The sequence below is a fragment of the Nicotiana tabacum genome, chromosome 24 (assembly GCF_000715075.1).
Source record: "Nicotiana tabacum cultivar K326 chromosome 24, ASM71507v2, whole genome shotgun sequence".
Classification (NCBI taxonomy): domain Eukaryota; kingdom Viridiplantae; phylum Streptophyta; class Magnoliopsida; order Solanales; family Solanaceae; genus Nicotiana; species Nicotiana tabacum.
The window spans coordinates 83,457,074-83,473,773 of record NC_134103.1 but is presented as its reverse complement, the minus strand read 5'-3'; the positions used below and the strand labels follow the sequence as shown (position 1 = coordinate 83,473,773).

The window sequence follows — 16,700 nt, the reverse complement described above, 5'->3', positions numbered from 1 at the left end:
AAAATTCGTAGGCCGTAAGTTAATTTCTTGATTTGTACTTTAAATCAATTTTAAACTCTAACTATCTTGGACATTTGTCCTAAATTTTGACATGTGTTAGAATTGTGATTATTCCACTTGTCAGCCTATCATAGTTTTGCTTTTGTTATTCTATATAGATAGATATTTTATTTATAAAATAATTGCAAATTAGAGTGTGTAGTTGTTTATTAAAAACGGCAAAAAGAGTGGGAGATTATTTTTAAAAATAAAGATGTGTAATAAATAAATAGAATAACTGTCAGCACGTTTGAGGAAGTATAAAATTCTTTTAAAATTCGTAGGCCGTAAGTTAATTTCTTGATTTGTACTTTAAATCAATTTTAAACTCTAACTATCTTGGACATTTGTCCTAAATTTTGACATGTGTTAGAATTGTGATTATTCCACTTGTCAGCCTATCATAGTTTTGCTTTTGTTATTCTATATAGATAGATATTTTTGTGATTATAGAAATATATGCTTAACAATAAAATAAAAATTTAAACAACAACATACCCAATGTAATTCTACATAATGGGGTCTAGGAAGGGTAGTGTGTGCATAGACCTTACCCCTATCTTATGAAGATAGAGAGTTTATTTTCAATAGACTTTCGGCTCAAGGAAAATATATACACAACAGTAATGAAAAAGAAATACAAGTCACGAAATGAGACAATAACAATAATAAGATAATAGGATAACGAAGCGATATAAATAACATGTAGTAATGAAAATCTAATACTAAGAAAATACCCGAATACATACAAATGCTGCTGGTAGAGAAAAGAATAGGAGGGTGCTTGGCTAAGCTTATAAGCTGGTCAAACTGGCTTATAAGCACCTTTTGGCTTATCTACGCGTTTGGTAAACACTCAAAGTGCTTATAAGCTAAAATCAGCCATAAGTCATAAGTCGGTCACCCCCAACTTATGGCTTTTCAACTTATAAGCACTTTTAGTTTGACCAACACTTTTACTAGTTTATCCTTAATAATATTTTCTAATTCACAAAATACTTTTCCCAAAATAATTTTTTTAACTTTCTCTTCATTCCATATTCGTTATTAATTCTTTTCTTTACAAAAAAGTTTTTAATTTATAATCTTTTGAAAAAGATTCAAGGGTATTTTAGTCATTTTAACAAAAGAATAGCTTATCAGCATTTTTTAATCAAACACATCAACTGCTTATTATCAGTTTCAGCACTTCTATCCAAACACGTAAATGCTTATTTTAAAAATCAGTTTCAGCATTTAAAAAAACTTTTCAGCACTACAAGCTTATCAGCTATTTACAATCAACTAATCCAAACGGGCTCTACGACTCAACTGCCTACTAATTTCTATCATAATTCTCGAACTTCACTCCCTCGTATCAAGAAAAGCATATGCACAACAATGATGATTTATTCAACTGCACATTCTCTTTCTCTTTCTAGGATTTTCTCTCTCTTAATTTCTTCAGGTACCAATCATCTTCTTCGCTGCATTTTCTTTAGTTTCATTTCACTTTCTTAGTGTTTTTCGATCATTCTGTTCCGCGTGATTTTGTGTTTTACGGCACCACTATTTGTTGAAGTCCTTTCTCGTTTTCTTAGTTCAGGCATCTGTTTCCTCGTGTAAGCGTAATAGTATTAGAATTTTCTTTTGTAAAAATTAATACACGCGCATTCTTTTGTAAAACTGCATTTCGTGTTGTATTCGGAGTTTAATTTCGTGCTGTATTGGAGTTTTTCTTCTATCGGTTTCATATTCTGATTATGTGGTTCTTTACTTACTTGATTTCATGAACATAAATATTTCAAGTTTTTTCTAAGAGTCGATCGTTTAAATTTGATGCTGACGGAAAAGTCAGTAAATTTTGCTTTGCGTAATTGACTCGAATAAACTTGGTGAATATTGCTCTGTATATTTCCTTTGGAAACTGGGAACTGACTTCTACAGAAGCCTGTAATTGTAACTTCTGTTTGATTGTCTGCGCGCTAAGAAAAATGTTAATAATATATATATATATATATATATATATATATAAATATATATATATATATATATATATATATATATATATATATATATATATATATATATATATATATATATAACGAGAGCTAAATGAGAATCTGTTTTGAACCATATTTGTCTTTTTTCTTGAAATCATAGTGAAAGTTCCAATTCAATACTAAACAAGTCCGATTTTGCAAATTTTGACTTCTGTATCAAATATCATATATGCCATGCATCTTTATCTTATTTAATTTGTTCCTAATAAAATTCCATATGAGGATAGTGCACTATGAACTTACAGATAATTCCAGAATTCGATACCTTATATATTCCAGCACTTACAAATTTCTGTTTAAGTGTATCCAATCATTCAATCCTTGTTTCTCCTTTTTAAGTTTTTCTTCCTTTTTCTGTTGCCTCTGGCTAACGACATTGCATTCCACTGCTTAATCACTTAAAGATTTGCTTCTATTTACATGTGGGAGATTCTTATATGCTACTATTAAATTTGATGTGTTCAGCTCGCAATCATGGTTCAGCCTGATGAAGCTCCAACCAAAGCTCCTGTAAATCCACCTATTGATGAAACGATACTTTCTACTATGACACGGAAACCAGCTCCAGCTCATCCTTGGCATGATCTTGAGATAGGTATTTGATCACTACTTTGAAATAACTTATATTTATGTTTTGCTGATGCTGCTCATGAACTTATATTTATGTTTTGCTGCAGGATTAGGTGCTCCTAAGGTTTTTAATGCGGTAAGGATGCTTTATATTATGTCGAACTGTCAAAATTCAAATCTTATGTTCTTCCACCTAAACATGTCTGTTTATGTAATTACGGAATTCATCCTTTGATATGAGTTGAATAATATCTAGCTCGCTCATTATTTGCTCCCTACTTTTCAATTTATATGATACTATTTCAATTTTGAGATGCCAAAAACATTTCCACCATCCATTTCTTTACAACTCACAGATTACATGAATTCACATTCATTAAATTATAGTATGAATTTAAACTTTGGTGTTATGTCTTCTGTTTCAATCAAACTTTTGAACATTACCTTAATTGTACTTTCTCCAGCTATCATTAATATGATATATATATAAAAGTCAATTTAACATCTTAAAATTCATGTTTAGTCAAATACCATCATATATAAAATGGACCTAATTACAAATAGACTGTTTACCTTTAAAGTAGTTATGTAACAAACAACATGATCATTTTCTAGGCCAATACACTGCTTTTACATTTGTTAGACCAGCTAACTTCGTCTGAATCGACTAACAAGTGTTATTTTCCTTCTCTCTGAAGCTTTTTCAGCTAATACAATAATGTCACTTTAGAATGTAATAAACTTCTCTATTTGAAACTTCTAAACTTGGTTGCTCAATAAAGAGGGGTTTTATTTACTTTTCCCCTAAATATTTTGGCGAGGCAAGTGATATGGTTAAGCTGATCAATTGTTTGATCTTTGCAGGTGATTGAGATCAGCATGGGGAGCAAGGTGAAGGATGAACTTGATAAGAAAACTGGATTAATCAAGGTATTAAGGGGTCAGTTTATCATTTTGAAAAAGTAAAATTATGGAATCTTTTGCTGAGTTACATGAAACAATTCTGTCGTCTGTAGGTTGATCGTGTTCTTTACTCATCAGTAGTATACCCCCATAACTATGGCTTTATCCCTCGTACAATTTGTGAGGACCATGACCCTATGGATGTATTGGTCATCATGCAGGTAATTAGCAACCATCATCCCGAGAAGTAACAGCATATATCGCAGTAACCTCCTCCTCATTATTTTCTAGAATAAGCTGCTTCTTGATTGCATCATTCTTTGATATATTACAGCTTATCTTAGACTTGCCGCTAAGGGTTTGTGAAATTTCTTTTATGACTTATAAAACACGCGGAGACGGACAAGCTGATCTTGTCTAGTAATAGTCCCAGTATAGTCATATGATCAGTGTTTTTTTTCCCTTCAGATACTCTTTAGATCAGATTTTGACTTTGATCAAATCCAGCATTTTAAGTAGTTAAATAATGCAAAATATTGGAGCTCCTCTGATGCTGAATCATCTGTATCTACCTTCTGCTATTTTCACAACACTTTTTGTCGAACTGGTTGGTGTTTCCGAAGAAGCCAAGCTTGTTAATTAGTAACCGAGCTTGGAGGCTACTTGTCAGTGCAGTCCATGCATCTCGTGAGTTTGGCAAATTTACTATTTGTGGCCTTTTTAATACATAAAATTTGCTAATACAAGAAAATTTAATATTGCTGTGGCTATTAGTTCTATGATTAGTCCATTAAGTTCATGGAAATGCCTACGATAGCCTATTCTTCAGTTGATTTTATGGTGCAAATGTACAGGAACCTGTTCTTCCAGGTTGCTTTCGCAGGGCTAGAGCAATTGGTCTTATGCCTATTATTAATTATACACTAAAATTACTTTGATCTCAATAGTTAAATGGAATATTAACTTGAGTCTGAATTCAGGGAGCAAAAGATGACAAGATAATTGCAGTCCGTGCTGATGATCCTGAATATAGGCTAGCTAGTCACTTTAAAGACGTACGGTATCCTTTTTCAAACTCAAAAACCGTGGATTTTCAATTTCAGAAGTTTGTGCATACTGCATACACAATGATGAATGTAACGTTTGACAAAAAAATCAGACAAGAAAAATGAGAACAAAAAAGTTAAAGTTGATGACTTTCTACCAGCCTCTGAAGCCGCGAAAGCAGTAGAGCAGTCCATGTAAGTTGTATTTGTTCTTCCTTTCTTGAACGTGCTTAATTTGGATAGGAACCAGATTAAAATCAGATCAATCTTATAAGAATAATAGATCTCTTTGTATAATTAATCAACTTTAAATCAATCCCCTTTCCCTGTGTTGTTACAACTCTTTCCAAAATGTAGAAATAAATTTGCTTTTGTAATACGTGGAGTAACTTTTTTACTTGATTTATAAAATTGATTTAGTAATCCTTCCTGAGAGTGGCTAGCTTTTCCTCTTATGATTTACTTAACAAAAAAGAATGAGATCTTTCCATTGACTTGAATCTATTGCTCTAGCTGGTACAGGTTGGAGAGGGTTAAATATATGAGTTTTCCTCTTTTCTTCTCTACTTTGCCTTTCTCTATTTGCTTTTCCTTATGTTTGTGAAAATTCTGAGTCTATTGAGCTGAGAAACTTTAAAAAAATAAAAAAAATGATTCTCAATAATTAGATGATTCTGCTATGGAACAGATTGTATTCCCGAGCTATGGGTTCCTAGGCTCGATACAGATGGTCATAATCGTCAGGATGTCACATATTTAGTCAAATGGCCTTGCTATCGTTGATTTGCAATGATAATTCAAGCAATTCTTTTTTCAAAAATTCAAAAGTAACTTTGTAAATTCAAATTTATAAACTCTAATAAACAAATGTCAGACCCCCTATCCCTGGATAAAATCTACGTACACTCTACTCTCCAGATTCCACTAGTGGATTCTACTAGGTGGTTGTTGTTGTTATAACGGAAAAGAGTCAGATATATCCCTCTGCTATCAAATATTGTTTAAAGTTGTCCTCCGTTATACTAATCGATCGAAATTGTCCTTACCGTCTTACTATTAAACATATTTGTCCCTCATTTGACCGAAGGGACACGTGGCAGCCTTCTAAACATTTTTAATACCCAACCAATTGCCCATACTAAATACCCGATATCCATAACCTTATACGTGACCCATCCCAAGACTTAATCAATTAAATCCTCGTCCCTTTCTCTTAGTTTATCTCCTTCCCAAGGGAAGCTCCTTCCTCCATGCTTCCAAATTTCTTACAAATTGAATCTTTTTTGTTTCAGAGCGTAGACTAAGAAATTGTTAGAATAATTTCTTGTTTATTTCCTTAATTTCCAGATCAGAAATCATACAAAAAAAAAAGGAAATTTTGTGTTGTTGGATACTTGAAAATCCTAAAATTGGTTTGATTGTTAGGAGTTGCTCTTGATTCAGAATATTGCTAGCAACTGATTTAAAGAACCGGGTAAAAATAATCGAACTACAACTGATGGGTTCTTAAGTTATCCAAGTTGGAACTAAAATTGTTGAAGTGTTAGAATTATTCTACTGAAGTAATTATCTGGGTCTATTTTGTTGAGCTAAAATCTTAGATTAACCACTAATTTTTAGCTTGGTTAAAGAAGATTTGCAAGTAAAGGAGCTGTGGGGTTCCTTGGCGAATTAGATTTAAGGTTAAAAAAAAAATCTTTACTTTTCGAGTCTAAAAATTCAAGCAATTAAGCCGTGAAAAATCTTGTTAGTGCTTTTATGATTGAAAAAATGAAATTGAAGGATTTGATAGTACTTTGCAGTTGGCAGTTGAGCATTAATGTGATTCTAATTTATAATGTTTGCTGATGAGAATTGAGGTTGCAAATATTACTGCAAATTTGGAGTTCTTTGAACTTGAATTGTCTCTATATTGAAATTCTTTTAAATATTGTTTTCTTGAGAATTGAATCGTAGTGTTGTATGTGCTTAAATCAAAGAGATTAACTACTGCTCGTTGGAAGAATTTAGTGTTAAATTTAAGGATCATCATTTTTGAACACTTCCATATTTTGGAGGAAGGAGTTTTTCTTGTGAAGGAGATAAATAAGTCTTGAGATAGGTCGGGTTTAGAGTTATGGATATTGGGTATTTAATATGGATAACGGTTTAGATATCAAAAATACTTAGAAGGCTGCCACGTGTCCCTTCCATCAGATGAGGGGCAATTATATTCAATTGTAAGACGGTAGGACATAATTTTGATCGATTAATATTTTATATCTTACCCTTCTCCGCTGATGTAATAAACAAATGCCACGAAGTCATAAAGTTGTAAGGGAAAAAGAATCTCAAACGTGTGAATTTTGTATTAGCCATGTCAGAAACCGAGTTGTCTGGCAGAATTTCAGTCAATAAATCCATATTCATTTTTAACTTTTCCCTAGAAGGAGTAGTCCTTATTCATCTCCTTTATTTAATCAGATTCCCTCACAGTCCATATTTGTTTGAGCCAACAATTTTGTCGATCTTATCCACAGTACACTACACGTTACATTTTTTTTTCACTACACATTACATTAGTTTCCCAAAATAGTCCATATTACTCTATTTCTTTTTCCAAGTTAGTTCATAGGAGTATTTTATTTTCTTTCCAAAATAGTCCATAGGAGTATTTTATAAATTTTAATAAAATTATAATTTTGTTAAAAAATTTATGGTCTAAATACAACAATAACAACAATAACAATAACATAATCAGTATAATCTCACAAGTGGGGTCTGAGGAGGGTAGTGTGTACGCAGACCTTACCACTATCTGGAAAGATAGAGAGACTGTTTTCGATAGACTCTCGGCTCAAGATTGAGTGGAAAAGAAGAAAAGGAAAAAAAGAAGAAGAAGAGGAAGAAAGAGAGGGGAGAAAGAAAGACGAGGGAGATTAAAGACGATAAGGAAAAAGAGGAGAAAATATAGCATCAGATAGTAACAATCAGGGAGCAACAATTTTCAGTAAAAGGGAGAAAGAGTAGCATCAAATAGTAACAATCAGGGAGCAACAATTTTCAGTAGCAATTTTCAAAAATAATGGACAAGATTGCTAAGTATCAGATATAATAACAAACTAAAATGAAGTAACTTTCAACCAACAACAAGAATAATACTAGTACTACTGGTAAACCTAGGAGAAACTCACAACTACCTGTCAACCTACCACCTTAATTCTCGACCTCCACACATTCCTATCGCTAGTCATGTCCTCGGTTAGGTGAAGCATTGTCGTGTCCTGCCTAATCACCTCTCCTCAATACTTCTTTGGCCTACCTCTCCCCAATACTTCCTCAAACCCGTCATGGTCAACCACTCACACCTCCTGACCGGAGCATCTATGTCTCTCCTTCTCACATGCCCAAACCATCGTAGTCATTATGGTCTAAATAAGTTATAAATATTTATGTGACTAAAAATTATTTTATTAAACATAAAATAAAAAATTTAAAATTAAATATTATTGTTATTATATTAAAGGAAATATCACATTATAATTTGGAAAGGGTTATGGTTTTTCTCCTCAAAATAATCTGATATTACTGAATTTCTTATTCCAAAATAAGTAGTGTAGTACCTTCAAATGTATCTATACGCCGTATACACTATATGTACGGTGCTATTATCTTTTTATTTTTCGGATAAGGCGTTTCTGTCTGATTTAAGAGCTCTACTTCTTCAGTCTCTTCAGTCCAATTTCTATTCCCATGCCAATCTTCACGCTATAGTTATTCAATTTCTCCTTCCAAATCTCAACAATTTTTCTCCATATTGATTCATTGTTTTGGCTGTAGAGCTGATCCCTGAGCTAGGGTTTTGGAATTAGGGTTTTTGTTTGTGTGGAAAATTAATATTGAAGAGCATCGAACAATGCATTCGGTGCCTTCTGTATTTGATCTCAGCTTCGCTGCATTCTTCTATGGTTTATTGTGTTTTTATCGTCTGAAAAAAGTTGATTGGCCTAATAATAGTCTTAGTTAACGTTTACTTTTTAAATCGTTGTCGTCTTTTAGTATAGTTGGTCAGTTTTTAGCGGATTTGTTTGTGCTGATGCTAGATTGGATTTGGCTCGTCTTATTTGGAGGATCTGATAAGGTTCATTTCGATCAACAAACTCAAAGGTAATAATCTAAAATATGTCTTACTTGATTCTGTTTGACTTGATTCTTCTTTAACAATTACTAAAGCATGAATATTAGCTACAGTAGTTTGCACCCAAGGGTGTAGCCTAGTGGGCAGTGACGTGGGAGGACAACCATCTGGTCTTAGGTTCAAATCTCAGCCGAGTCAAAAATACCAGGTGATTTATTCCCATCTGCCTAAGTCGTGGGCAGAATTACCCGTACCTGTTGCCTGCTAGTAGGTAGCAGGTATCAAGGCGAAGTGCACACCGTCATAAAAAAAAAGTAGTTTGGAATAACTTTCTAGGCACTTCAACTGTTATTATGGTGGTGGTTGCATATTGTATCTGATTGTCTGTGCAGCTTACATTTGCTTTAATCATTTTTTTAAAACCTTGTGGGTGGATTTTTGGGTTTTGGATGTATCTGAATGGCTTGCAATACGCATATTTTGTTTGATTGAATAGTCCGATTTGGACAGAAGCAATTACTGCATTTAAATTGGTTTGTGGGTCGAGGCTGAGATGGTTCGGGCATGTTAAGAGGAGAAGCGTTGACGCTCCTGTTAGGAGGCGTGAGAGGTTGACCATGGCAGGTTTGAGAAGAGGTCGAGGCAGACCTAAGAAGTACTGGGGAGAAGTGATTAGGCAGGATATGGCGCTGCTTCATATCACTGAGAACATGATCCTAGATAGGAGGGTGTGGAAGTCGAGTATTAGGGTAGAAGGTTAGCAGGTAGTTGAGAGTTTTCCCCTTTCTTACCAGTAGTACTAGTAGCACGCATGTAATTTCCTATCTCTCAGATTTATATTACACCATGTTGTTTAGTTTTTTTCAGTTATGGTATTCTCCTGTTATTACTATTTTGGTGCTACTCACTCTGTTCTCCCCCCCCCCCCCCCCTTTTTTAAACCCCCTCTTTCTACCTTTTTCTTCTTCTTTCTCTCCCTCTGCTTTTTATTCTTCTTCTTCTTCTTCTCCTCCTCCCTACTTTCCTGAGCCGATGGTCTATTGGAAACAGCCACTCTAGGTAGGGGTAAGTTTTGCGTACACACTACCATCTCCAAACCCTAAGTATGGGAATATATTGGGTATGTTGTTGTTGTTGTTTGGTGGATTTTTGGGTTTTGGATGTATCTGAATGGCTTGCAATACACATATTTTGTTTAATTGAATAGTCCAGTTTGGCCAGAAGCAATTACTGCATTTAAATTGGTTTGATGGTTCATTTCTGTCTAGATCTGTTTCAACTCGTGCTAGATGGCTCGAATATTAAATTGTTCAGAGGTCAAATGATTAGATTGGAACGGAAATGAAAGCTTGTTTCTGATGCAGTTGCTTTATCTGTCTCCTCTATTTCTACGAATAGATATTCTTGTTATTATTTTGCTCAGACTCTCTTTGCACACTTTGGCAGATCTTTGCTGCTCTCTTTGTATTTGATGGGCGATTGTCCTCCTAACTACAAGTCAGTGTCTGAAAATGTTGGCGGCTTTTGCGAGTCATCAAAGGAGACGCCTGATTGTGCTTTTGGATATATAGGTCTTTCCATAAATGATCTTGGCTGCCATTTGACTGATTATCTCAATATTCAGGGTGGTGAAGACTCAAATAATAAGTGCAATTCTGAGACAGTGAAGGAAAATGTAATTAAAGATTCTCATGGAAGTGACTCTGGTAAAGTTGCTTCTGTGAAATGCTTGATCAAATGTGCGACATCTCCATGCTCTGGTATGAGCGTTCCTCCTGCAGAAATTGGTGGGGAGGAGCGAAAGGAAAACGTGACTGCTGAAGTAATGATACATGGTGCTGATGCTAAATCTCCTGATTTATCTTACTCACGTTCCGTATCCCTGCCAGTGAGTTTTCTGTGTCTCAGCAATGTTCTCCATCAAGTTTTTTTTTCTTGGTCTATTGATATTATGGAGGACTTCTTGACCTTGTTTACTATTTGTTATCCGAGAAATATAGTCACATGCTTACATCTATCTTGTTTTTTTAACGTTACTTATTGATTAGCAGGACATACTCTGACCTTGAGTTAGTGGTAATTATAAACATTACTTGTGAGTTGTTTATGGTGAGAGGTATGTACGTATTAAAAAAGAAAGTGGTAATAGTAAGGTATGATATATCAAAAACAAAAAAAAATTGTTAATGGTAAGTTATGTTTTGTTTTTGTTGCAGTGTGGATTGGTTCTTCCTTTACTTTTTCATGAACCGATATGTATTATATCTGAATATTGTATAGGTGGATTGTTTGAATTGTTGGCGTAAGCTCGCTCACTATACCCTTGTATATGTTCCTTCTTTGTATATCGTTTGTCCACCTATCCTTGGTATCTTGCTTTCGGTTTTAGCTGTTCTCCTTGGGGTCATCAATGATGCTATTGCCACAAGCCACAATTTCTTGGCTTTCCTGTATTTAATTTTTGCTTGGAGTTCTTTGTGGACACTAATTGCTTTTTCGCTTTTGGCTGCTCTTTCATATACACTCTGACCTTGAGTTAGTAGTCATTATGAGTACTACCTGTGGGAAGTTTTAATGGTTTGTTTATAATGTTTTAGTTTCTTCTAAGGTATGTGTTGGTGGTGTTAGATTCAATGCGGGGTTGGGTCTGTTATCACGAAAGGAATAGTGTGTGTGTGTATATATCATATCAGAATGCTTACAGGAGGATGTTTAAAAGTTAGCCATATGAAGCTCAGTCTTCCCTCGTTCAGACACATATTTGTTTGCTTTTTTGGTTATATTTTGACAACCTTTCCCTGGTATGTTGCTTGTGATTCCCGCAAACATTATTTCTTGGCTTTGTTGGATTTAATTTGTGGATCTTTCATTTTCCAACATATATTTTGTGAGTTGTAAACCATTTGACTGGTCTCTTTTATATCATGGCTCCTAATTATCTATTACAAATTACAAGGTGAAGTTACACTGTAGTGGAAACAGCACTGGAGCATAGAACTGCTGTTTAGATATAGAGGGTGACTTTCTCTAAATGGCGATTGTTTCACGGTTGAGCAATTTAGTAACTGCAGGTGTTAACAGTCCTGTTTTTTCCTCTTTCCCTTTTCTGTGTTTTGTTGTTTCGCAGACTCCTTTGAAGCTTGTATCTGCCATAAAGGGTAGCCGTCAGAAACTAGGCAGTCAACCGAGGAAGCTGACTGTAACATGGGCTCCGGATGTGTATGACCCTGTCCCAACAGCAGTGTCACATGTACCAAACAAGGGACAATGCCATAAGAGTGGCAAGAAGAAGAATGGGAAGAATAAGCAGAAAAACAATGGTAAATCTTCACGAGGGAACAAGGGTAAAGACAAGAAGCAAGCTCGGAGACATGGAGGGAGTTCTCAGATAAGTTACCATCCTCTAGATGATAGCAACATCACAGCTTCGTCGGGTGAGGTACAATCTAGCGTTGTGGATTTTGATATTGGCAGGCCAGATCCATTTTGTGGGAGTAGTTTTCTTAGGAAATCCATCACGAAATTGCACTTCCCAGTTGCAGAGGCCAGCTGAGCTCCCTTTTTGATCTTAGTGTGCTTTCTTGATTATTTCACCTGAGTTTTGTAAATAAATAAGTGTGAGGTCTTTGTTGAGCAGTGAAAGTTGTGAAATAGGAGTCGTAGTTGGTCATATCATGTTCATGCTAAACTTTTCAACATTGTCATGTCGGTTGAGACTATAATTTCTACTTTCATGTTTAACTGTTTTCTCGTGTGAACTGTTTTTTGGTTTAACATATTTCATGTTAGTTCGAACAAGTTATATTAAGACTGTTGTTTCATTGCGCTTTCCCAATTACGAGTGAAAATCGTTTAATATGCTCCCCCCAAAGATCCGACACCTAAGTGCATTTTGAAATAACTGTTGGTGTTTCTCCTTAGTTTTGTAGTTAAATTTCCCCCCTTCCCCGGCCAGCCACGCCCCTAGACCCTGACCCTAGACCCATTTCGTCTCACATGGTTTTTGCCTAAATTATATATTTTTCAAAAATAATTTCTACTACCTAACCAAAGACCAGAAAGTAAGAAAATCATTTATTAGTCAAAACATTTTCCCCCATACCAAACACATCCTAGATGTTTCATTCATTGTACATCTTTAAAAAGAAGAATTATTTTTAAGAATACAGGGAAGAACAAAATATAATAAAGAAATATGTATGCGCTTCTCATAGAATGCCATATCACATATGCATGCCTCACTCATAGGCTTGACTGCTATACTTGAATCATTAAACTAGCGAATCCACAGCATCTAAAAGATTGAAAATTAAATAGACATTTCCAGAGAAATTACATCGACTAAGAACCAAAAAGTAAGAGAGCTAAAGCCTTAAACTTTTAATATAAGGCTGAAAAAAACTGCAAAGAGAGTATAGATTGGAAGCAGAATTAAGCCTCCTAGCTACCTTCAACAACAGTGTCATAAGATATGAAATGTACTAATAACTTGTAGCATTGTCTGTGTTCTGTTTGTCAGTCTTTTGAGAAGCATTGACTAGATTATTGCTGAAATCCCTAAGATTCCGAGCTAAAACTTCATCTCGTGCAAGCTTACTTGGCTTGAACTCATTGCAATCAACGAAGTACTTTCCAGTCACTCCTTGTAAACTTGGATAGAGGGCGACATAGCAAGTTGTAGCTGCCCCCTGGAAAATATCAGTTTTGAATTTCTTCAGTAGTTTTTCGGTGATCGTTGTATATTAACTATTGAATGTTTCTTTGGCAACAACTAAGGAAAGGCCAATATGGGGTGGTGGGATTTGCAATGCTTTTATTTTCAAAATGTTCTCTGATATGCTCAACGCTGAAACTTCTCGCTAGGATGATGTGAGGAACCTGAGGCGGATTCAGGATTCGAAATTCTACCACATCCTGTCTAATTTAATGTGTTCAAAATATATTGTTTCTACATATTTAATAAAATGTTAAGCAAATATATAGGGTCCCAGCAGAAGCTAAAGGTTCAAATGAACTCGTAGCTTCTATAGTAGATACGCCCCTATGAGGAACAATGGTTTACTACTTCACCATTGGCATTCTTTATAGGCTTGACAACTATATACCACTAATATGAGGAATATTTAATGTGTACCAAATTCCTCATTTTATGGTTTTGCTAATCCATTAGAATTGGAAAGACTTAACCTCTACATTATAGCAAAGTGAGAAATGGGTTGTTCTGTTTACCTGAGGGACATTCTTCCACAGGAAACAAGTGAAAACCCTCAGTATTCCTGTCAAAAAGAAAAACAATCCAATTAACTCTACAAGAACGAGTAGTTCCTCGAGTTAATCTTTTGTTTGAGGGTTATATGTATACATACTCATAAGAAGGGCTGAATGTCTCATTAGATTTGTCATTATCAAACCTGGATGAACTGAATTAACAGTAATATTTGCTCCCTCTTCCTGCATTTCAGGAGAAAATTGCATCACTAATACCCTCTTGAGTATAGCTTAGCCACATATCCAGTGAAAAGATGTCATACTCTAAATTTGTGTCAAATGGAGTTAATGAAATAGGCAACACATTGGTTTTAAGGTTTTAACCCCCAACATATCCAAAAGCATATTTAAACATTAGCCATTTGTTTGACTAAAAGAACTATACGAGACTAATACCCTATTTGGTCAACCTACAAAAATCAGCTTATTTTGGGAAAGTATTTTTTCATATATTTGGAGAATAGCTTCTGTTCCTCCAGGTAACAGCTTGCAGTATTAGACAAACTTAGCCAACTAATTACCTGCAACCGGCGGGATAGCTCATTGGCATGTAGAATGTTGGCCAATTTGGATTGTCCATACGCCAGTTTGTCTTGATAACTGAACAGTAAAACGAATAGTCAGCAATAACAAACCAAGTATAATCTCACAAGTGGGGTCGGGGGAGGATAGTATGTACGCAGACCTTGCCCCTACCTAGAAGTAGAGAGGTTGTTTCCGATTGACCATCGACTCAAGAAAAGAGGAAAAGAAAGCAGTAGTAACAACAACAAAAAAAAAGCAGCCCGATACAGTGGGGGGTCCACGAACGAACCGGACCACAAGGGTCTATTGTACGCAACCTTACCCTACATTTCTGCAAGAGGTTGTTTCCACGGCTCGAACCCGTGACCTCCTGGTTACATGGCAACAATTTTATCAGTTACGCCAAGACTCCCCTTCAAGCAGTAACAACAATAGGATAATAAGAAAACGAAGCGAAAGGAACAACATGTAATAGTAGAAATCTACCAATAAGTAAAACGAATAGTCACAATCTAGAAATTGATTCCATTACCATCAGTACGAAACACTGCAAATTAAGGTTACCTGTTTTTATCATTAATATTGTGAAATTGTATTCCTTCCCTGTAAGGGCAAATGTGAGCTACTGATGACAAGTTCACAATCCTACCCTCAATACCAGTGGCTTTTGCTGTTTCCTTCATTTTGTCTAGAAGAAGGTTAGTCAAGTAGAAATGACCTGAAAATTCCACAAAAAAAGGAAAAATAATTTTCAGAACAAAAGTAGCCACATCCACGACCACGAGACATATGATTTGTCCAAAATCTGGATATTATGTTACATATTATAATACCAAGATAATTTGTGGCAAATTGCATCTCTATTCCATCCTCAGAAAGCTGAAATGGACAGAACATAATACCTGCATTGTTTCTGGTTTTGCAAATTATATACTCCATTAGAAACATGGTAAACATATTCTTTTAAAGATATATCATAATCCAATCCCAATGGAGAAAAAAAGAGAATTACATTAGGATGTTGAGAGGAAGATTAAGTGCTAGGAAGTTATCTGCAAATGCCTTGATCGATTTCATTGAGCTGAGATCGAGTTTAAGAATTTCAACGCGAGCAGATTTATTTTCCTTCAAAATGCTTTGCTTTGCTTCATTTGCAGCCTCCATATTTCTTGCTGCAATAATGATATGAGCTTTCCTCAGTGCTAAAACTCTTGCAGTCTCCAAACCAATGCCGCTTGCACCTCCTGTGGTCACATGTATATCGTTTAAATACGAATTACTTCAATACTTACCATAATGGCATGCATTTGCTTGAAAATTTTGATGAAGAGTTTTTGGTAAAAAGATTCATCTTTTTTGTTTTTGCACAAACTGTTTTGATAAACAAACGACAGAAGAAAGACTCTATATTTTTGTTGAGTATATATTTTTTCAACTTTTATAAAAGATCCAAAAATGAATTTTTGATGTTACGTGGACGGATCCATAATTTAAACTTTATGAGTTCATCTTTTAAGGTTTTTAGTATTGAACTCATTATATTTTTAAAGTTATATGGGTTCATATCTACTATTTTTATAATTTTAAAGAATTTTTACTCCGATCCGCATCGAACCCATCATAGTACACTAGGTATGCCCTTGTTCATCTGCATGCAGTGACCGAGCTAGAGGGTGGAAGGGAGTTCGCCGAGATATTTCGACCGTATATATATATATATATATATATATATATATATATATATATATATATATATATTGAATCCTCTTGACTTTTTCGCATGTTTAACAAATGGTAGTCCTAAACGTTACACGACTAAGAAATTAGTGACAAGTACTAAGATGATTGTACCAGTATTAACAACCAAAATTAGACGATCCTAGTGGTTTTCACAGAGCAAATCAAAGACCTTTTCCTATTCTTATTTTCTTCCATAAGTTAGTTAAAAGTTAAAGAAACGCTCATACACAAGCAAACAATTAACAACTAGACATAAAACCTGCAATAATGGCAGTGTAACCGCTAGCATCGATGCCCTCAGTAACCTGCTCAGCAGTGGAATTTGATCCAAACCCACTTGGCCCTGCTATTCCTGTTATCAACCTCAACATATCGAAGAAGAAGATATTTTCTCTATTTCTATATAAAAGAGGGAAGAGACTAGCTTGTGATGTGAACTGAAACTGAAAA

General features: G+C 34.9%; 3 protein-coding genes across 4 annotated transcripts; 2 read left to right on the top strand and 1 right to left on the bottom strand.

The window, feature by feature from the left end:
- The first annotated feature begins 1,131 nt into the window (after positions 1 to 1,131).
- LOC107768762 (soluble inorganic pyrophosphatase-like) lies at positions 1,132 to 5,107 on the top strand. Of its 2 annotated transcripts, XM_075248184.1 has the most exons (7): positions 1,132 to 1,486; positions 2,547 to 2,676; positions 2,759 to 2,787; positions 3,516 to 3,581; positions 3,668 to 3,775; positions 4,535 to 4,614; positions 4,714 to 5,107. In XM_075248184.1, the coding sequence occupies exons 2-7, from the start codon at positions 2,556 to 2,558 to the stop codon at positions 4,724 to 4,726; spliced, it is 417 nt and encodes a 138-aa protein (XP_075104285.1). In that variant the 5' UTR covers positions 1,132 to 1,486; positions 2,547 to 2,555; the 3' UTR covers positions 4,727 to 5,107. The 2 variants fall into 2 exon arrangements, with proteins under 2 accessions (XP_075104285.1, XP_075104284.1); XM_075248183.1 differs by having other exon boundaries at positions 4,535 to 5,107.
- A 3,160-nt stretch (positions 5,108 to 8,267) lies between these two features.
- On the top strand, positions 8,268 to 12,458 carry LOC107768759 (uncharacterized). The gene is made up of 3 exons (XM_016587906.2): positions 8,268 to 8,746; positions 10,164 to 10,605; positions 11,845 to 12,458. Exons 1-3 carry the CDS (start codon positions 8,676 to 8,678, stop codon positions 12,268 to 12,270), a joined length of 939 nt encoding a protein of 312 aa, XP_016443392.1. The 5' UTR covers positions 8,268 to 8,675; the 3' UTR covers positions 12,271 to 12,458.
- A 445-nt stretch (positions 12,459 to 12,903) lies between these two features.
- On the bottom strand, positions 12,904 to 16,700 carry LOC107768761 (short-chain dehydrogenase TIC 32 B, chloroplastic-like). The gene is made up of 8 exons (XM_075248454.1): positions 16,510 to 16,700; positions 15,523 to 15,754; positions 15,344 to 15,423; positions 15,075 to 15,228; positions 14,507 to 14,585; positions 14,084 to 14,168; positions 13,947 to 13,993; positions 12,904 to 13,405 (listed from the first exon to the last, which is right to left on the bottom strand). Exons 1-8 carry the CDS (start codon positions 16,619 to 16,621, stop codon positions 13,199 to 13,201), a joined length of 996 nt encoding a protein of 331 aa, XP_075104555.1. The 5' UTR covers positions 16,622 to 16,700; the 3' UTR covers positions 12,904 to 13,198.